Source organism: Neoarius graeffei, chromosome 1 (assembly GCF_027579695.1).
Source record: "Neoarius graeffei isolate fNeoGra1 chromosome 1, fNeoGra1.pri, whole genome shotgun sequence".
In the NCBI taxonomy this organism is placed as follows: domain Eukaryota; kingdom Metazoa; phylum Chordata; class Actinopteri; order Siluriformes; family Ariidae; genus Neoarius; species Neoarius graeffei.
The window spans coordinates 2,258,952-2,281,244 of NC_083569.1; the positions used below are offsets into that span (position 1 = coordinate 2,258,952).

Here is a 22,293-nt window from a genome sequence, read left to right on the forward strand (position 1 = left end):
GCGCCCCACCAGGGGGGCGCGCCCCCCCGGTTGAGAACCACTGCACTACAATCATCATCATCTCATTGTGGGCGTGTCCTAAACCAATTACGCCCTATTCACTCCCATCCTCAGTCTACTGTGGGTGTGTCCCAATCTACACACAGTATTCAGTATCATCATCCCCTCCTCACTGTGGGCGTGTCCTAAACCAACAACACACTTTTCACTACCATCCTCAGTCCACTGTGGGTGTGTCCCAATCCACACAGTTTTAACTACCATCATGAGTCCACTGTGGGCGTGTCCCAATGCAATATTCATTACTGTCAATATGCACACTATGCATTATTTCTTTCGTTGTACTGTTTGCAGTGTCTCCCCACCACAGGATGGTGTTTGTGTAGTATTAGCATGTTTATGAGCTCAGATCTTCATTACCTTCTCGGTTGAGTGCTGCGATTGAGACTCCTGGGTTGCTGAGCTTCATGAACGGAGCTTGTTGTCCATCCAGACCGTCTTTCATGACCAGGACGTTCTTTGTGCACACGTAGCCATGGACGAGCTTCTTGTCCTCCTGAAGGAGAAAACATAAAACATTTCAGTTATGATATTAAAACCATGCAGAAGAAAATCGGCCACTCTAATAAATCTGAGTTTACAATGCAAACAACATCGTTTCCTAATATCCATCATACGTTAATACATGATGTTAATTTGAATATTACCATGATGCTGTAGTATACTACAACCTCAAATCAGAAAAAGGTAGGACGGTGTGGGAAATGTAACTAAAATGAACAAGATGTTTCGTGTTTTGTTGGTCAACTTAATTCATTTGTTAATATCCATCCATTCCTGCGTTTCAGACCTGCAACACATTCCAAAAAAAAAAGTTGGGCCGGGGAAGTTTAGGGTGCGTAATGAGGTGTAACAATTAAAATAAATGATGTGATGTGAAACAGGTGACTGTAATCATGATTTGGTACAAAATCAGTCTCCAGGAAAGGCCGAGTGTTTGAGGAGTACAGACGGGCCGAGGATCTCCACTTTCTCAACAAGTGCGTGAGAAAATTATTGAAAATGTTTAAAAACAAATGTTCCTCAAAGAAAGAGAGGAAGGGGGTGAGATGGAGCAGACACGCGTTGAGTCTCGCTCCCGCAACTATTAACAATTTTATGTTCTGAGACCCCAAAAAGTCACACCAGCGCGGTGGTACATGAGTGATATGGTCATTTTTGAGGGACTCACCACTGAAATACATGTCGACGTATGCAACCAGACAGACTGTGAAAGACCAGGGTGCCAAGGTCAACTCCTCCAGTGAGGCTGGTGGCAAGCTTAGCATGATGGCCATAGCTACCCTCTTGGAAGAACACCGCTAAGCCCTCACTACTGATTTTAAAGCGACGATTTCAACACTTGAGGCAAAGCTGGACCACGTCCACACTAGTGTCAGACCACGCTCAGAAAATAACCTCACTTGCGAGACAAGCACCTGTTAATATTGGAGGCATCTTGTGCGATACTAACGGAGAGCAATGCTAAGCTGCTAGCCAAAGTTAGCAACCTGAAGTCCCAGAGTCAGCGAAATATCAGAGTGGTTGATGTACCTGAATCAGCGGAGGGGCCACGGCCCACTACCTTCTTTGCAGAGCTGCTTGTAGAGGTTTTTGGCAAAGGCTTCATGGAATCACCGCCCGAACGCAACAGAGCTCATCGTACGCCATCTGACAAGCTGGGGCAGAGACCACTACCCGTCATCATCAGGCTACACAGATACCAGGTGAAGGAGAGGATCATCTGCGAGGCCAGGGCCAGGAGAGGCAAGCTACATCATCAAGGCTCCTCCATGCTCCGGAGGTGGTAGAACAACGCCAGAAATGATGGTACCTGATGGTAGTTACACTTCTGATCCAATAGTTATTATTAATAAGTTGTTTTCGGATTTTTACACCAAACTGTACGCTTCTGAATGGCCCCCAATCACCCCTAACCCTATGGACCTGTTAACATATCCTCAAATTGATGAAAATATTGCCAGAGAACTGGGTAGACCCATCTATTCCTCAGAGATACATGAAGCAATCAATGCTGTGCAAAACAGGAAGTCTCCTAGTCCCGATGGTTTTACAGTTGAATTCTATAAGGCATACTCCGTGTTATTAGCCCCCCATCCTCGTGAGAATGCTCGATGATTCCTTTACTGAAGGCTGGCTATCGGTGACTTTGTATGGGGCATCTATTTCATTGCTTCTGAAGGACAGGGATCCTACCTCCTGCAGTAGCTATAGACCAGTCTTGCTTTTCAACGTGGACTGTAAAATTCTGGCCAAGATTCTCTCCCTCCGCCTCCAAAGTGTGAGGCCATCCATAATTTCATTGGACCAGACAGGCTTCATGTTAGGGAGACATCCATTTTTTTAAACACCAGAAGGCTATTGAACATCATATTCCAACACCCCTGAAATCATAGTGGCGCTCGACACGGAGAAAGCCTTCGATAGGACGGAGTGGGGATTTGTGTTTTTTTTTTTTACTTTAAAAGAAATTTGGCTTTGATTCTAATTTCATTTCTCGGGTTAAACTTTTGTACACTACCCCATCTACCTCTGTAAATACTAACGGCATCCATTCAGCATACTTTCCTCTCAAGCGCAGGACCCGGCAGGGCTGTCCGCTTTCTCCCCCGCTGTTTAACACAGCCATCGAGCCGCTAGCTATCTGGCTCAGAAACCAGGATGAGTTTGACGGCATCACCTGTTTTGGTCGAGTCCACAAACTCTCCCTATACACTGATGACCTTTTGTTGTTTATTTCAACCCCCACATCCTCCGTCCTTCCAGTTGTGTCAATTCTAGATCAGTTTGGGTGCCTATCAAGGTATAAACTGAACATTCAAAAACACGAACTGGGGAGTGGCTATGGCTCGGAGCTGAGTGGTCGCATTTTTCCAGCTCTCCGCAGCAATCGGCTAATTAAAGTATCCTGTTAGAACCGATGACCGTTTGACCGGTGGTTGACCGAATCAACGTCAACCGGTTAATTTTTTTTTTGGTTGTCGGTTAAAAAAATAAAAATAAAAAATCAATCAATCGTTTTGAAGCTGCCGATTTTGGAGCGGAGGACTTGGAATTCTGTGTTGTAAACGCTTGGGGCGTGCCATGCGGTGTAAGGACGACAGCTGACAAATCAGAAACACCCATTCAGTCATGTCCCGCCCTCCCGCCCCAGTTAAAGACAGCTAACAAATCAGAAACACCCATAGATGCCCCTTTTCCACCAAAGCAGTTCCAGGGCTGGTTCGGGGCCAGTGCTTAGTTTGGAACCGGGTTTTCTGTTTCCGCTGACAAAGAACTGGCTCTGGGGCCAGAAAAACCGGTTCCAGGCTAGCACCAACTCTCTGCTGGGCCAGAGGAAAGAACCGCTTACGTCAGCGGGGGGGCGGAGTTGTTAAGACCGACAACAATAACAAGACCGCGAAAGATCGCCATTTTTAAGCGACGAGAAGCCGCAGCTGTACAAATGTGAAGTCATCCATTATTATTATTATTATTATTATTGTTGTTGTTGCTGCTGCTGCTTCTTCCGCGTTGTTTTTGCTTCGATATTCGCGCCAAGGTTTATGCAAACATAGCGATGTAACTGATGTATACAACGACGTAATGACGTGTCTTCTCTTAGCACCGCGAGCTATGGAAAAGCAAACTGGTTCTCAGCTGGCTCGCAAGTTGAACGAGTTGTGAACCAGCACCAGCCCTGAACCAGCCCTGGAACTGATCTGGTGAAAAAGGGGTATCAGTCATGTCCCGCCCCAGTTGAACACAGCTGCCACTCGGCGAAAGAAAAAAAAGTGTAGACAGGCTTTTTAGCTTACAAATTACTATTGTTTTTTTTTTTTTAATTATTATTAGAAGGCACATGGAGTTTAGTCCTGCCTTGGCCAGTGCATTCTGAAAGTATGTTTCGGTCTGTAGCCAACAACGCATGTTATTGCAGATCACATCTCTCCACACAAACTAAAGGCGCAGATGCCGACTTTTTCACGGCTGAATCGTGCAGATCCGATTGCTTTCCTTTGAGCATACAGAATTTACTCTGATGAAATTATTCAGACACCCCAATGCCCCCCCCCAAAAAAAAAAAATCGGATCTTTGCACGATTCAGCCGTGAAAAAGGCGGCATCCGCTAAAAGGCACGCCGTTTGCATCCATGTTTAAACTCATAGGTTAACCGACTAATGAGGCTCGGTGGTCGGTCAAGATTTTTTTTAGTTTTCGCCATCCCTAATTCAATCACAGGCCACTATATATCACATCTATATTATCTCCTCCTTGTAAATTATAATTTATTTTATTAACTTGTTTTCAGTTTGGTGTAGGTCTATAGTAGTAGTCACCAGTGGTACTAGTGGTAGCTGTTGTAGTAGTTGATGTTGTAAATCTAGTATGACTAATTACCTTGGGTATCAGGGGTATCAGTTTTTTCAGGTGAATGTACTCTCTTTCTGCCGAAGAATGACCAAATGGATGTATTTTTCTTTTTTTTTTTTCTTATCCATGTTTTCTTGTCTCTTTCGAATATTCGTACATAGACCGTAAGACGCCACCTAGCGAAAGACTTGGATCAGGTTTTACTCGCTTGGGGCGCTACAAACAGGGCGGCGTAAATACACGAACAGGTCCGACGTATATTCAATATGGCGGTGGTCAAAACAAATTCATCCGATGCTGAAATCTGTTGAATATCCAGATAATTATGTTGGAAGTTGCATATTTGTGCAAGATTTTCGATATTGAGACCATGAAGTCAAGTAATACACAGTCTCCCCAGGATTCCGCGGGCCTTTTTTGTGATTGTTGCAGGCTAAAATGTCTGATGTTGCGGGGGTTTTCCAAAAAATTGCGATGAAAGTTGCGGTGTTTTTTAGGTTTTTGTTGCGATTACATTGAGGGAGGGAGTGAAAGTTGCAAGAAATTGTTGCAATTTTCTCTTTTTGTGATTAAAATTGAGTGATAAGTTATTACTGAAAAACTATTGATTAAAAAAACAAAAAGACACTGAGAAATGGTCCTATAAACAACTTTACCAATATAAAAGATTACCAGGGCTACAAAAATGCAGAAAAATCGGCTTTACTTATCCAAATGCACCTGTTGGTTCAAAAGTTAAAGTGCAGAGAACCTCACAGCACAACATGAAGTTACCTTAAAATATAATATAAATGCCTCAGCTTTCATGTAAGAAAAAACACTATTAATACTAGTACTGTGTGCAGGCAGTCTCTCCTGAAGACTAAATTAAACAATAATTATAAACTAATAAAATAAATGGCTCAGGCTTCATAGAAGAAAAAAAACAATTTGAACAGAATCTCACAGTATGATGCTGAAGCTGCCGAAACAATGGAAAATAAAATACCATTTTGGCAAAAATGTTGGCATCCATTAATTTCTTGTATTAAGTAAAAAAAATAATGTAAAGTGCGCACAGTCCTTCACTGTAAACATAACACACTTTCAGCCTACATAAAACACTGACTCGCACATCATGCAGTGTTGCCAGATACTGCTGACGTTTTCCAGCCCAAAACCCGCCAAAATGCACTTGAAACCGCCCAATCTGGCAACACTGGAAGTAAGGCAGAAGGGTAGTTTGTCGACGTTACCTCAAGACTACGCCAACGATTGGTCAAATTTGTGGGAAAGTTGTGGTGATTGGATATAATTGCAACACCGCCCTGAATTCGCGGGGATTGGTTGAATTTGCGTTGAACATCGTGAAATCCTGGAGGGTCTTTAATACGCCACGAAACGTTCCAAATAGGGTATAAAATGCTCGTGTCCATATTGGCCCCTGCCCCTCTCGACAATGCGTTCATTATTCGAAATAGCGCGTCCTAGACGCGGGCGCGCCAACAATCTAAGGTGGTCTTTACATTAGACTGTATCCGTCTCGTTTTCGTCGCGGATGCACTGTCCGTTCACATTAAAACGCCGGGAAATGACTCCACAGGCAGAACAACTTGAATCCGCCAGGGCCCACGTATTCAACCCATTACATATCTGATCCGGTGCTGTGTAAACATTGAGAAACGAGGATACGCTGTGCTGAGCTCTAGCTGACGACGTCACTGGACAACGTCACTGTGACATCCACCTTCCTGATTCGCTGGCGTTGGTCATGCCACGTTGGTCATGTGACGCGAATGCTGAAAAACGGCGCGGACTTTCACTTCCTGCTATTTGTCCCGAATCACTGCTTGTGCGCTTCACTCGCGCGCTCTGTGAGCTGCGCAGGGCCGGAGTGCGCACCCTCCAGAGGGCACTCGCTGTTCAGGGCGGAGTGATTTGGAGCGCAGGATGCCTGCGGAGCCGAGCGTATCCGTGTATTGGCGTTCCTGTGTGCACGCGAATCATTTTAAAAACGTTAATCTGATGATCCGCTAATACGGTCTAATGTAAACCCCACCTGAGTCTCTGTACCTGTGTTAAATGTAATGCTGATAAGGGCACCTTATATTTCACTGTCTGTGGGACTGTCCGGAGATGCAACAATTCTGGAATGAAGTTATAGAATGCATTTCTCAGATGACCTTGAATCCTGTACCCAACTGCCCAACACTTTGTATCCTTAACCTATACCCAATGGACTGCAAGCTAAAGAGTAAAGAGAGGAAACTGACTGATCCATGTCTATTACAAGCTAGACGTCTGATCGCTCTCTGTTGGAAAGATATCAAGAGGCCGTCTGTTGGTCATTGGCTGAAAGAACTATCAGCCTGCCTTGTCCTCGAAAAGCTGACTTACACGATTCAAAAGAAACCGGCCAAATTCAAAGAGATCTGGAACCCCTTTCTTGCATTCTTAGAAAACCTTCTTAAGTCACCCCAGTGGCTAGAAATTTCATAATGTGTAAACCAAATTATGCCCAACATTTGAGAATGGCGCGTCAAAACAGCACGTTGATAAACTCTTCCCTTGCCTACGTCAGCAAGGGAGATGATCCCCACGCCCCCCCTCTGGATTCCCACCCACTGTATGGATTGCCCCGCCCAGCTCAAAAGTTGCCACCAAACATGGAAGTTGCGCTGTACGTGGATGTGACAACACAGAAAGGAGTCTGTTTTTACTGCCGACGGGAGAGCCCCTGAAGACGCAGTGGCTTCATTTTATTTACTCCAATAATACGCCGTCGAGTCTACCTAAGACGGTGTATGTTTGTCGGAAGCATTTTCCTGAGGAATGTTTCCACAACTTGGGACAGTACAGGGCAGGTTTTGCACATCAACTGTCACTGAAGCCTGGGTCCGTACCAAGCATCCCTGCCGCATCAGCCACAAACACCGAACAAGTAAGTGTAGAACTGTTAAGTCGTTTTGCCGTGTTTTAAAATCGGTGCCACGTTAGCCTTGCAATGGCTACATTAGCTGTGCAGCTAACCGCTCCCTGCAGTTAGCCAGGTACTCTGCGCTACAAAACCAAAAAGCATGCAGCATGCTCTGTTATAATAGCCAATCAAAACAGTTTTTACAAAGACACCCACATTCTTTTGTTTAAGTCACTCGTTCATTTTATTTGTTTGTTTGTTCGTTCAGTAAAAACCCAAACATTTGTTGAATTTATTTCATTTCCTCGCGTCGCACCTTAATGACATCAGCGCGCGGTATTTTTCCCTTCGCGGTTTGTTCCTTCTCTCTCGCCATAGTAAGACACCCACATCCGCTTGTTCTGACCCACTGGAGGTAGCGTCACAGTGCTGTTAGCCAATCAGAGGTAACACGTTTACATGTCATGAATATTAATAATAAGACCCGCCCCCACCCTCTACCCTTCCCCGCCTCCTGCTTCTCATTAGCAAAACGACGCACTGGGAAAAGCGCTGAAATGGGGCTTTCTCCCAGGAGGCTATATCTACGTGCCGAGGGTTCATTTCGAGAAAGGCTGCGGATATAACATCCGGAAACCTCCACGAGCCCGTTTAAAGCATCAACAAACCACCATGCCATGGGACCTTTAAGACTCAATAAATACATGTTTACAAAAAAAAAAAAAAACCTTTACTGTGCAAAAAGGAAGCCTGACGTTAACGGTGTCCAGCAGACATGTGGACTCGAGTCATGTGACTTGGACTCGAGTCAGACTCGAGTCACCATTTTGATGACTTGAGACTTGAAATCCCTAGATGAGGAATGACTTGCAACTCGACTCGGACTTGCACGCTGTTGACTCGAGACTTGACTTGGACTTGACAGTTTTAGCTTGCAATGACTTGGCGTATCAGGTATAAATATTCTTTTTTTCCCCCCCTCGATTTTGAATCCAAGTACACTCGTTATTATTTGAATGCGGTGTAGCTCCTTGTCCTAGGCTACGGCAGCTCAATCCACTAGCACCAGGTGTCACTCAAGCACTTCAACTGGTTCAAATGAAAAACCAAACGGTGATGGGCAACGAGGACGCTGAATGATGAACGGATGGATAAAAACATGATTCCCCACGTAATTTCCTTTGGATTTAAAGAATACTCCAATACAGATGGCAAACGCATTGCTACGTGCAGAACATGTGGAGCCACAATTTCGGACAGCCAGTCAACCACATCAAACTTCGCTCGTCACCTGAGGCTGCATAAGGACAAGTAAGTAACAAAGCTAGGCTACAGCTAGCAAGAATCTGTACAGGCTAGTTGGTGGCTAGAAGTGGAATGTGTTAATATATTAACGCTGTCAAGGATTTGTTTTGCTTTGCTGAATATAAAATAGTGAAGTAGATTTTTTTTTTATTGGATTGCTTTTGTGTTCAGTCTAGTGTTAGATTATGTGGGCTAGGCTACCAGTTAACACACATTGGGAAGGCATAGCCAGAAGGTGGTGATTTGGTCAGAGCAGAGAACGTTTACAAGATTGTTATAAAGGCTCTGGTCAGAACGACACAGACTTATGATAAGAACCGGACAGCAAAGGATAAAACGTGAATCAAATAAACAGTTACCCAGGCTGCAAACTAAGTATGTAAAACAGAAGTTCGCTCTTTGCAATGGGAAAGTCAGTGCTCGTCATGAAAGGCATTTAAACCACTGAGACGAGATGACTAGCAATGCAAGTTAAACCAGGCGTTTGACTGTTTGCTACGTACCGCACCAAGTCGTGGACGCTGTGCCATGTGTGTTATTAGTGCTGGGATTACGTGTCAGAGACATTCAATTCTATTCTCTTCCTCTCTCTGGTGTCATGTAGGCAATGTGAATAATGGGCCATTTGGGCTATGTAAAATGTAAGCTCAGCTGACGTTTTATAGCGCAGTACATCCCGACAGATTGCAGTGTAGCCTACTCCGACGCGAAGCATTATCCCACAGTCTTACCCAAACGACAGGGCACACAATGCCTCTACATAGCGTAGCTTTACCAGTGCATTTATTAGTCTCTGGCGAGAAACCAAATTCGCCAAAAGCACGCAACTTGGATCTGGAGGATTCCGCTGAACATTCTGAAATTCACAACAACTGTTTATTCTACTTTATTATACGGCTCTCTAGAATGTTGCCAGGGCTTCATTCTCACATTCTGGCCAGAGCCCTAGAGGACTCTGATTCTGGCTACATCGTCACAATGTTCTGTGTTTACTGAGGCTACCGGTATTTTAGCGAGTGTTTAGTGAATGCATTGTGGTCTAGCTAAACTGGGAACATCCTGGCTGGCTTGTATTAACCCATTGACGCCTGAAACGCCTGCAAAAAAACGTCTGCAAATGCCTAAGCCAGTTTTTAGAAAAGGTCCCCATCTGCCTGAGGGTTTTCTGAAATAAAAATAATTAATTGAAAATGCCTATGAAAAATTCAATATCTCAGCCTCTGAAGCACATAAAGACATGAAATAAGTTGCATTTAAAAGATAAAATTCTCTGCTTTTATTGGATCATGCTCATTCAGCATTAACACTAACACATTTTTATTAAAAAAAAAACAAATCTGGCATGCGTCTTGAAAATAATGACAAATCAACAATGCTGCGTTATGCAGCAACCAGCATTTGGGGCAATGTTGCGTTATGCAACAACCGGCACTAGGGGCAATGTTGCGCAACGCAGCATCCGGCGTCAATGGGTTAAACATTATACTGTGTATAAACAAATATGTTCAGATTAAATGAACTCAGACTTTGATATTGAAAATGATAAAAACATGTTAATGTCTACATGATTAAAAACAGAAAACAAGTAGGCCTACTAATTTTACTTTTTTTTTCTTGTTTAGATTTGCAGAATATCTGAACAACAAGATCATCCCAAGTGAGACAGAGCAGCCGTCCATTTCTGGATTCCTTACTGCAAAAGATACACAGTACAATGCTACCCACCCACAACAAAAAGCCATCACAAATTCAATACTAACAGATTTGGTCATTGGATGCAACATCCCTCTCTCAGTAGTGGAGAACAGATATTTCCGGAATTTTTTGTCAGTTAGTTGGTCTCTCTCACACACACAAACGTACTCAAGTCACGTTGTATTGTGTTAAAGGCATGTCATGTTGTATGTTGGGACAGTGCCTAACTTCAGAAGGAAAACCATTCTTTGATTCTAAAAGTACACAGATCATCTGTTAGCGTGGACTTTGAGTTTCATGTCTTAAAATGCACATGAAAAGCATTTTTATGTGAAAAATGACATGAAGGAAATGAAAAGAAAATGATTTTTGTTACACAGTACCAGTACTAGTTTTGTTTAGAATTTTGTTTTAATTTCTCACTAATTTTCCAATAAAAAATGTAAGGAAATGGTCATACTTTCAGTCATTCTCACACCCTTAGCCTCAGATGTACACTGACTCACTCAAACTAAACTCACTGAAAATTTAGGATGCTTTACTAACGTTAACTAACTAATCATTGTCTCCTCTGAGATTCTTTGATTGTCTTGGGGCACAAGCTCTAAAACATTTTAAAACGGAAAAGAATGGGTGTACTGTAGTTACTTGTGCTGACTCTATGAATCATTGACATTACATTTAGCAGACATTTTTATCCAAGGTGACTGGCAAAGGAGGACATACACTGCAGTGTGGAGAGGTAATACATTTGTGATCAAAAATGTGTTGATTGCCTGTAGAATAAATGGCGACTTGTTAGGGACTTGGAAAAAAATGAGACTTGGACTCGACTTGGCTTGGGTAGGACTTGGACTTGGTCAAAAGTGCCTTGACTTGTGACTTGACTCGGACTTGAGTGGTAGGACTTGAGACTTACACATTAGTGACTTTGTCCCACCTCTGGTGTCCAGAAGCACCGTCAACTTCTTTGGGCTCGGACGCGTCCCCTCACACATCGAATATCATGCTGCGATACCGTTTTGAGTTCAATATAGTCCAAAGATGATTTACAAATCATCATTTTCAGTTTATTTCAAACGCACCATCCCAACTTTTTCTGATTTGAGGCTGTAAGTGTAGAACACCGCGCGGCTTGTCTTACCAGGTAGCTGAGGACGCTAGCGAGCTGCTCGGCGACCTGAAACTTCCAGGACGGTGTGAGTTCGGCGTGATGAGCACGCATGAACAGATCCAGAGGTCCGTGCTGCACAAACTCCTCCACCATGATGACTAAGGAAGAGACACAGTGCCAATTCGTTATACTATTAGAAGGCGTGTGCGTTAACCTGTGATGTGCGGAGACACTTACTATCCATGCTGTGCATGCAGATGCCATACAGACATGTCATGTGTTTGTGAGTGATCTGACGCATCTGACTCACTGTTTCCAAAAAGACCTGTGGGGGGGAAAAAAAAACGAGTCACAGCGTTACGCGAGTGAGCAAAATCACACAGATGCAGTTTAGCTATCTGTAATGTGATCAAGCTGTCGGTCCTACTTCATCTATTTTTTTGGTCTGTCTCAGTTTTTTTTTTTGTTGGTCATTTGTCTTCCCATCGGTCTCACTCTCCTTCTTTCTCAACATCTAGCTCTTTGTCTTTTCCTCACTGCCGGTCTGTCTCTCTGTGAACACTAGGGCTGTAACGATACACCCAACTCACGATTCGATTCGTATCGCGATTTTTGACCCACAATTCGATACACCCACGATTTTTTTAAAAATGTTTTTTTAAAGTAGTAAATTTGACTTATTAACATTTACTTACTTACATTAACTATTTAATAACAAATAATTCAGACCACTGCAGAGAATGAGTAATATGTATGCAAAAATGAACAAATGTATATCCAAAGACTGTTTTATTTCTCAAAATAATACTGTTGAGCCGGAAGCTCTGGTTTTTTCGGTTCTGAAAAAGTAATTTTTCCAAATCGTGTAAATCCGTTAAGATTTTTTTTTTGGGGGGAGGGGGGGGGGGCTCTGTCACTGTCTCACTCTCATAGGGCCAATGATTTTCTGTGATCGCGGAAAACAGATGGAAATTATGGAATTTTTATGGTGAAACATTGCTCGCGTGTCAAAATGTAACTGCCGCAGAAGGCTTCCGCCCAAGCAGACATGCCTTCAGTGTTGCCAGATATTGCTAACGTTTTCCACCCCAAAATATGTTCAAAACCAGCCAAAAAGCACCTAAACCTGCCCAATCTGGCAACACTGCATGCCTTTCCGGTCAAGTGATTGTGATTGGCTTGTGGCACACCTAGCCAGCCAATGAGCTGCTTGTTTACAGATTCGCTCCCCGCGTCGCAACCTGAATGGCGACCGCTTAAAAGAAATGAATGCTCTGCCAGTGGCGAGTGTGGACGTTGCGTGACTCGCAGAAGATTGTCGCAGGTCGGCGAAAAAAACGACTTACTAATAGATATAAAAAAATAAAAGTAATTTAAGCAAGTTTAAAATGTAATTTAAATAAAAAGTAAAGTATTCATAAATTGAAGTTTGGAAGCGCCTCTGTTTTTGGGCTGAGGAGAAGTTTGAAAGGGTGTATCGCGATTTCGACACGCATATCGTTACAGCCCTAGTGATCACATTCTTTGGAACAGAACTTGTCCTTTTGTAGGGACTCGTACACAGGCGTGTTGAATTTCTCAGTTTAGCGTACAAGTGATTATGAGCACAGTGTGGACACACACACACACACACTTACTGAAACGTCCTTAAGTCCTGCCCCGATCACCTTCAGGACCACAGGGACATCCTCAGTGTTGAAGCCGTCCTCATCGCTCTTCAGCTTCAGCGTACCTGAGTAAATGTTCGTACGGGTTCCCTTCCCCAAGTGCTTGTCCTGTAGAGGAGACGGAGTGTGAGGGAGAGAGGGGCTGTTTGTCTTTCATTCACAATGCACTGTAACAAGACCCAACCTGTCTTTCTGTCTAACTTTCCCAGGCTATCAGTTGATCTGTCCCCCTCCCCCTCCCTGTCTGTATTCACCTCCAGTTCTAGCAACACTATGACGTAAAACAGGAAGTGATGATTGTGTGGCTGTGGTTACTCATTAATGCTGATTTACTCCCAACGATCCAAGCCGAACCAGTTTCAGACTGACTTAATTCTTAACGCGTCATAGTTTTAAGAGGATATTCTCAATTAAAATATTCATGACGCTGTTTTAAGCGACACTGGATAAACATCTGCTCTGAGGACATGGAAACATCAAGCCCAGTTCTTTGGAAGCTGACTCAGATCCCGGATACTCAACAATGTGGTAATTCAGGGACTCGGTGACTTAAAAAAAAAAAAAAAAGCAGAACTGCGGCGAAACCGTTCAATCTGATCAGCATGTCTGTGGTCGAACGGCAAGTGTTTCAGCTCGCAGTGACTCAGACAAACAGAATGAAATTAACTACAGATCAGAGCTCAGGATCAGCGTCAGGGTTAATAAAAACAGACAGTGGGCTGGTCGGAACCTGTTCGATGTCTGCTTTGTTGATGCGGTGGAAGATAAGCTGGCTGCTCAGGGAGGGAGGAGTGACGGAGTCTGGCCTCGTCACCATCAGGAGATTAGACAGTTCTGGAAAACAAAACAGCACAGATGGACGTGAGATCAAAATCAGCAACACACACAAAAAAAACATGGAGTTAAAAGGAGAAGCATGTTTTTGCTAGTGGTCATTTAAAACACACACACCATGTCCATGGATTAAAAAAAAATAATCATCTGACTGAAAAAAAAAAAAGCTCCATGTCGTTGACCCCTACCACGTCAGCGATGCTTCAAATTTTAAACGCCGTGTTGTCCATTATCCCCTCGGCCCCTACTTATAGTACATTTACATAATTTTAACAATGACTAAAGCTAAGGCAAGACTTGACCATTGTCATTACTGGCTATTCATGATGAAACATCAAGTTTTCAGCGCAAAGTGCAAATTTATTTCAACAGTACTTTAGTAATGCACAGCAGTGGTTCAGAGAAAAGTGCAAGTGCAGTCGAACTTGAACCGTGCTTTCAGAAGGGTGGAACAGAAAGAAAAATAAGAAAATCTGTTGAAATAAAGCCAGGAAACAAGAAAAGTAAAGTGAAAGTTCACTTTTTCTTCTTCTTCGCAGTGAAGCCAAAGGCATCTAGTTTGGCAACACCTGATGCCTGTTTTTGTTTCTTTTTCCTTGGCACAGCAGCAGGAGCTTGCCATTATCGCCCATTTCATTTCGCCAAGCCCATCTCCACTTATTCTTTACCGTTGTCTGACACATCTGTGCCTTCATTTAAAAGAAGCGCGTCCATGCTGGCAAAACCGAAAGTAATTTGACGCGCTCTAGTGATGGAAATCGAACGGCCTGTGTCCGGTAGCCTTATACGCAGTACTCTAGTTGAGGGGGGATGTTGGGGGAGGCGTCCCCCTTCTGAAATAAAAATCTCAGATCATTCCCCTTATAAAACGTCCATCCCCCCATCACATCCCTTGGGCCATTTTACCAATTAATGTGGAAATTAGCCTACTATTATTTTAACAAATATTACTACCATTTCAACATTAGAGGCTTTGCGCAGTGATAGCCTACATGTAGCCGGATAAAAAAGACGCATATTTATTTATTCGGTTGCACCTCTCATTCACACCTATACGGAGGTTTCAGTCACTGAAAACAGCTACTTTTGCAAACTCGGGGCAGAGTGGAGATTTCTGAAAACTCCATCTTCAGACACGCGTGTAAATCGGGAAAACGAAGCGACAGTGGGCGAGAGGGCGCGCGCGAATGTAATGAGTCAGAGGTGTGAATCTTTCACCGAATGCCAATTGTCCCGGTTCTTCATGAAATCGCATGCGCACGCACAAATTCATCAGGTTAACTTTCAAATGTGCACTTGCAACACCGGAGCCACTTTCCTGAATTTTGAGCTTGGGAGTATTCGCTTCTTTATCTATTTAATCAATGAATTTATTTGTCACATACATTAAATTACTAATGTAAACCATTAGTAGCCTATTTAAGCAATCGCTGTTTTCTGCACTGTTTTCCGACCTTTTGTGCTTAGTGAATGAGACACTTCATTACACTCCACTGACCGACTTCCAATTCCGGACTTTTTTGAAAATGTAAAATATAGGCCTACGAGATGGTTTTTTGGGACTTAATTCACGTTGCTCCTTCACTATTAATTTTTGAGACTGACGAGGCACTAAATACTGTGGAATTATTTTCTCCTCACTATGAAGTTTGGCATCTTAAACAAGTGTCGGGAAATCTTGCAGCCCGACTCTGCAGCCTCCAATGTTTAAGCGAACTGCTGAAACCATAATGTTTAAAGATTAAATCGTAGGCTAATCAAACCAAAGAAAAACACAGCCTTTCCAGAACATTGTGTGCCGAAGCCTGTTTAACCTACAAAAGGCTTAATAGCAAAGGTCTTGCTGCGGCTTCAACAGGGCTGTTTAGATTTTTCACCTGATCGCCTTTCAATAGGCAAATATTATTACTATTATTATTATTATTACTACTACTACAACAGGCCTAGTATTAGTAGTAGGCAAGTAGTTGCCTAGTAGTAGGACAGCCAGATTGTTTCATCAGTGGAGCCGCCGTTAAAAGGAAACTGATGCGGAGCGCCGCGGCTCGCCTCGGGGTGAATCGTGTCCCGAGGCACGGGGCTGGCCCGCCCTGGCAGCGCTGGTTCGTTGGGGAGAGGGCAGAGGTCGCTGGCTGCCAAGTTTGGAGAGGCTGGGACCTCCCCTGGCCGAGTTATGAGCGTCCAAAGTCGGGCTGGAGCCGCCGATAAAAACGAAACTCAAGCCGAGCACCGTGGCTCGCTGCCTACGCCGAGCCTCCCCGGGACTAGACAGTAGCGGAGGCTGTATTTATTTATTTAGGCCTATCTAGCGCAACAACTTATTCCTTTACATAAACTCAAACACAGCACAAGAAAGGGTTCAACAATCACAGCAGCTTGGTGAAGTTCTAAATCACATCGGTGTCAGACCTATGGGCCTACCCCTCTTTTTTCCTCGGATCTGCATCACTCTCATTATTGACCTTTAGCGCTCCCAGTTGACGGAAATCCGTCGTAGCGACGGAAAACTTTAATCCATGCATGTCTTCTTCTCAGGATATATTCGAATTATCCGAATTTCTCTGACTGAATCATCCCAGTTATAATTAATTATTTGTTGCTCAGGCGCCGAGTCTCAGGCTTGGATCTTTTTTCCCCCCGTATAAGGCATTAATGAGGTAATAAACGGGGCGAGTGTAGTACCTCGAGGCTGAGGAGGACAACCTCGTGCCAGCTTCAGAGTGGTGTTGTCCGTACTCAGACAGTGACCACACAGCCGGTCAGTCAGCTCCCTCAGCGTCGGTTTCTCCACGTCCGTCCCACAGAGACGAAATCCGCCCTCGGTCCTCTCGATCTGAAAGTTCTTGAAGGTCTTAATGATCTCACCGGAGACGTCTCTCTACAAAGACAAGCCCAAAAACAGGATCAATGGGACACACACATGACTAATCACGTCACTCGTCATCTACCAACTTGAATCAAAGCCACATTTAACCTCGTTGCAGATGATAGTCAGCAGGACGTGGTCGTAATGAGCGCAGCTCCAGCGCAGGATGTACATTCCCTCCTCATAGCCTTCCTGTTTGAGCTTGTGAACAGCGTACTCGGTGCTGCAGGAAACAAGTCATGTCACGGCATCATGCGTACACTACAAAATTTTCATTAAAAAAAAAAGATCATGGCTTTACTTTACCTGATTGGTCCGTGACATCCTTCACGTAGGTTGGTTTCTACGGATTCGGGAGCAACGTCGGTGCACAGGAAGTGATGCGCGTCTACAGTGAGCCTGAAGAAGCCGTCTATCAGGCTGGCGAAGGCCAGCGCCTCCTCACGGCTAGCGAAGCACACTTCCTGTTAGGTGAGAATATGTAGAACGCTTTATACGGCGCAGCACATCCTGCATTCCATCCTTTCACACATGACTGGATGTAGAACTCAAACTCGACAAGTTCGCATGCACACTTATTCTTTGCATTCTAGGAAAAACGGGTCACGGACAGGAATTAATAAGAAGGCGGGGCCTCCGTTAATATTGGAGAGTTTAAAGTGCACATCACGGGTAAGTTCAGGAGCAAGATCCATGTAATTTTATATTAAACTTTGGTCAAATATCGGTCACATTTTGCACAATACCAGAAAAATTCAGTCGAAATCGAGCCATTTGAGGCGAATTGGTCCGCCTCTGAAAAAACCTGGCATTTCCCAGCAAACGTTGATTTTCGTGACTGGTTTGTTTATGAGAAAACGACCTGGGGGTTTTCTGCAAAGTTCTTCAACGTTATCGCGTAATTATTAAAATGGTTAACAGATGTATCGTAGGAGGGTGTAGCAACACTGTGATGGGATTAGTACTCATCGTTTCCCAAAAGACCGGACAATGAGAGAGAAACGGGAGCGCTTGGTCTACACAGGCTGTGCAATGAAACCGTGCGAAGCTCGCGTAGCCTGCTGGCGCTTCCGCAGGTGACGTCACGAATCTGGCTCCAGACTCCCTTGGGATTTTTCCAGACGCGTTTTATTTTTTTTTCTGCTGTAGACAGATGGCCTTGTGCAAAATGGATGAGTGTGTAAAGGGACAGACTTTCATATAAAAAAAAAAAAAGAAATTGGTCCAGAAGACGCACTTTAAGACACCTGCACAGCTGATTGTTTCCTGATGAATCAAAGACAAACGCAACTGTTTGTATACATTTCTTTGAGTGGGTTAAAAATAATGGAACTCCTATGCAAAGTAAACGAGAAACGTCATCAGACATCGCCATAAACTGCACCTTGTTCTCACGAGCAAAGTAAGGTGTAGAGGTTTGCGCGAGAGACGGGAAGTGACATGCTCGTGTCTCAGTACTCGCTGAACTGAACTGCTCACTCTCTCTCGAATATGACGCAGTAGGGTGCGACAACGTACCCCAGACTTGCGTCACCTCAGTGTTTCCCATACATAGACCGTTGTGTTGCGCAGCGCCACACAATCAGACTCGCGATTTTGAAAAAATAAAAATTACGTTGCGTATCGTTCCGTTCATTCATAGTGCTCTTTCTTCTCGTTCACCCACACACAGAGACAGAGAGGCGTGTACACAGGCCTGCTGGTGCGCATACTGTATACCCGGACTGCAAGTAGGCCTAACAGGCCTACGTCGTGCTCATGATGAGCTTTATCATAGCCTTCTTGGCTTACAGGAAACGGACATCCCTGAAGGCCAATTTATGCTGACAACCCAGTCCTCGCAGATAGCGTCGCAGACAGTGTCTGCGTAGCCCCCCACCTTCGCAGACGCTATGCGCGCACCTCCCAAAAATTGTGACCAGCGCAGAAGCCTCGCAGACAGCGTCGCAGACAAGAGGGCGCTGATTGGTCCACTCTACATCCGCTGTACACGCACTTCCGCTTCCCTACTTTCCCGGTTTGGTTTGTTTTCATGACCGCCATTTTTAAAAACACGAGCGAAGATGGAGCGGCACGAAGAGCGGTTGATCGAGGAAGTGAGGAAGTACGTACATCTATACGACTCCAGTTCTGGTCATTATAAGTAACCGGATGATAAACACTTGACTAGCCACACCCACCAACTACTCCTAGTGATTTCGCGACTTCGCGCCCCTTTGCATTGTGGCGGTGAATAACATCGCGCACGCCTATTACTCCCAGCTCAACGATAAATTACAACTGTCTGCGAAAAGCTATCTGCGAAAGCCTTGTCGCAAGAGCATGCAGAGGCCTTGAGTCAGGCTATAAACCAATTTTGATGCATACAGTAGCAGCTTGACGCGAGGAACCGGCCTTATTGCATTATCCTGTTTATCCCGCTTCAGCATTCATGCAAGTTATTAATAATGGCTTGACATTCACAATAAATAAGGATTTCCCACTAGCCTAATTTTATTATTTTGTTGTTTCATTATACTATTTATTTCATTATACATTTTAGTATTGGCTGAGGTAAGTGTTGAGTTCAATATTTAAAAAAAAAAAAAAACTCCAGCTTGTTTTTTGCAATTTATTCCTTGAATGTCAACTAAAGAATGATTGAAAGAAACCACTAAACTTTAACTTCAATTTTGGTGAGTAATTTTCATAAATTTAAAAGACAGGTTTTCCACCAACATCAAGCCCAGCGCTGTAATGTACAGTTGGGTCGAGGAATGAAACCAGGCAGGGTTCTGGTAAAAATTGTTTTAGCTGTCTTCTCTTAAAGAACTTAAAAGAATTTAGATTGAACTGAATAATCTCAAATGCTTCTTGTAGCTTTAAAATAGTCCCAGCGGGTGACTCTGAAGAAAAATACTGTGTGTTCGAACACCGCCCGCTGTGAACACTTTGCATACACCCCAATGACCGACTCCACTGACCGCCACGACACCACCGCGCACGATTCCCTCATCGGCACAGTGGAGCACCACAAATCGCTACCTGGTCTGTGGGAAACACTGCACCTGACATTTTTCACAATTAGGAGCAAACAGGACTGATACCCAAGACCTCGTTATTACTAAGTACGCCACTTTCTTGTTGAATTCTTTTATTATTATTTTTTAAAATGATGGATTCCTTTTAAGCTGGTCTCGTAACTTAAAAAAAAAAAGCATGCATTTTGTATCAACTCTTCTTTCACATAGATCTGAATCTGTGTTAAAAATGTTTAAAAAAAGTTTGACGTGAACCGTGAATGTGAAGCACGTACCATCCTCCTGTCGTCTTGTCTGAAAACCGTGACCGCTGCCTCCCTGATGACGACGTGCGTGATCTCATGGAAATCCGAGAACGTCGTCCATCTGTCGTCTTCCCTGACGGCGCTGAGCTGACCCTGTCGTTGTTTGCTCTTCTTTGATCGCTTCCTTTGTAGATTCGGGCAAATCTTTAAAATAAATAAATTAATAAAGATTACAGGAACAACTCCAGTAGTTATGGACTTTGGCCAAAACCCATAAACACAGGACGGTGTAAAGTGTAACCGTGCACAGAGGGCGTTTCTCCAGAGGAGTTTATATGTTTCCTGATTTCTCGCTAACATGGGCCTCAAATGTTACATTTTGACACCTTTAATGGCCTCAAAAAATTTTTTAGCCCCCCCCCCCGAACTTCCTTTTGCGGTATTTCAGCAAGTTTTCAAGTACACAATTCAAAGCAATACTGATATATCTTGCCCTTAAAAAAACGTTATTTGCCAGCTGGGAGGTCCGTATCGTGAAATACCGTGACTGAGGTCTTGAAAGTACTGACTGAGGCCAAGATCACGGTATTTCACCATACGGACCGACCTTAAGCTGGTAAATAATATTCTGTTCTTTACCAAATTCTAACAGAAAACGAGAGCGCCCGAAAGGGAAAACCGAGCCGAGCCGCCATTTTGAATCCTCATTCACGGCTGTAATGCAAATGGCTTCCTCCTCGGTATACAAGTGCACTTCCATGGCAGGAAAAAAAACTACATTTTGCCGCCTATGTAGTCCCCTATTTATACAAATAGGAGTCATTCAGGATTCAGCCATGTTTTTACTCGGCGTTAGCAACAGTTAGAGGTTTTTATCTTTCTCCTGAAATGTTTTCTTTTATTTCTTCTTCCTCAGGGGAGTAAAACTCGCTTTCGCTGTGAACACTGTCGTTATCGCTATCCATGCTGTAAAATTTTTGATAATCTTATAAATAAATCTTTTTTTTTTTAAAATGCTACATTTGTTGTTGTTGTGAACGAGCGAATCGCTAGAGGTCCATAACTGGGGTCGTTATCGCAGGATACGGACCCACTCGCCAGCCAATCAGAGCGCAGGATTTGATGGAAACCGGACCGCGGAAAAAATAAATTTGTTATTTTACAAATAATGCTTCAGATATTGTTTTAACAATAATAAGTATCAGTGTATAAATGATAGCGTGTAAATAGCTGTGTAACTCCGTGTCCTTGGGGTTGCTGAGACATGGAGGGGTGGGGATACTATCTAACCCACAGTTCAGGTCAGAGCCCTTTGAGAGTAAATGCTTTGTCTTTCGCAACATTCTGTTCCCAAAAGCTGAGATCAGGAAAGTCTTTACACAAACAAGGTTTTCTTGATTTTGTAGTTTTTTGTTTTTAAACTTTTCTTCTGTGTCGGGATTCTTCAGGATAAAGAAGCCATGTTCCAAGATGTAGGCTACAAATCTGCACCGTCACTCCAGTCGTTTTGAGGAATTTTGTACGGATCAGAACCGCTAATAAACTCTAATCTCTGCGTATATCTATCCTTCGCTTCTTTCTCCAAGTAATCCGGTAGTAGAGCTTTTTTAGCTGGAGCTTTCTTCAGACAACAGCAACAGACATTTGAATGACGGGCCTAACACGCTAAAATATATGTCTGCTTAAACGTCTTGGTTGGGGAAATCAGGCATTCGGGCGATACCTGGTGTTGAGGCTTACGACATGACCAGAGAGACGGTTTATAGCTGCTATAACACGAGAACCGGATTCACAGACATTCCACAACATTAAATGTATAATACAGCAGCAGGGAAAGCGTTTTAAAACTTTAGTCCTTTGACAAAATTGGGTAACAGTTATAAAATGTCATTTTTAGTTATAGTTATTAAATTAAAAACAATAATTTTAATGAAGGTTCATTGAAATAAACGACAGCAGCACTGGCTGAAACTAACACATGGCTACAATCTGCAGCAGGATCTAAAATCTCACTCAATTATTCCAAGGAAGCAAGAGTTGCTCATCGATTTTGTAACGCTGCTAAAGAAAGCCACCTTTAATCTGCCGGGTACCGAATCAGCGTCTGGTTTATTTTCAGACGGAGAGGCGCTACAGGGTGCATGCGAGTGATGACATTTCACTATGAGGAAGTGAAGCGTTGTGGTTTGTCTAAAGGAAAAATGTTCAAACTCCCCTCCAGGTGGTGGTGGAGGTTA

General features: G+C 43.6%; 1 protein-coding gene across 1 annotated transcript in view; it reads right to left on the reverse strand.

Moving 5' to 3' along the window:
- Positions 1 to 22,293, reverse strand: part of LOC132890701 (tyrosine-protein kinase JAK1-like) — a 54,569-nt gene that overhangs the window by 21,263 nt on the left and 11,013 nt on the right. The window contains exons 7-15 of the mRNA XM_060927838.1: positions 20,087 to 20,260; positions 17,098 to 17,255; positions 16,900 to 17,014; positions 16,608 to 16,803; positions 13,822 to 13,925; positions 13,062 to 13,199; positions 11,662 to 11,749; positions 11,455 to 11,582; positions 421 to 556 (exon numbers count right to left, since the gene is read on the reverse strand). Of these exons, the coding sequence (XP_060783821.1) occupies positions 421 to 556; positions 11,455 to 11,582; positions 11,662 to 11,749; positions 13,062 to 13,199; positions 13,822 to 13,925; positions 16,608 to 16,803; positions 16,900 to 17,014; positions 17,098 to 17,255; positions 20,087 to 20,260 (1,237 nt within the window). The remainder of the gene's footprint in view (positions 1 to 420; positions 557 to 11,454; positions 11,583 to 11,661; positions 11,750 to 13,061; positions 13,200 to 13,821; positions 13,926 to 16,607; positions 16,804 to 16,899; positions 17,015 to 17,097; positions 17,256 to 20,086; positions 20,261 to 22,293) is intronic.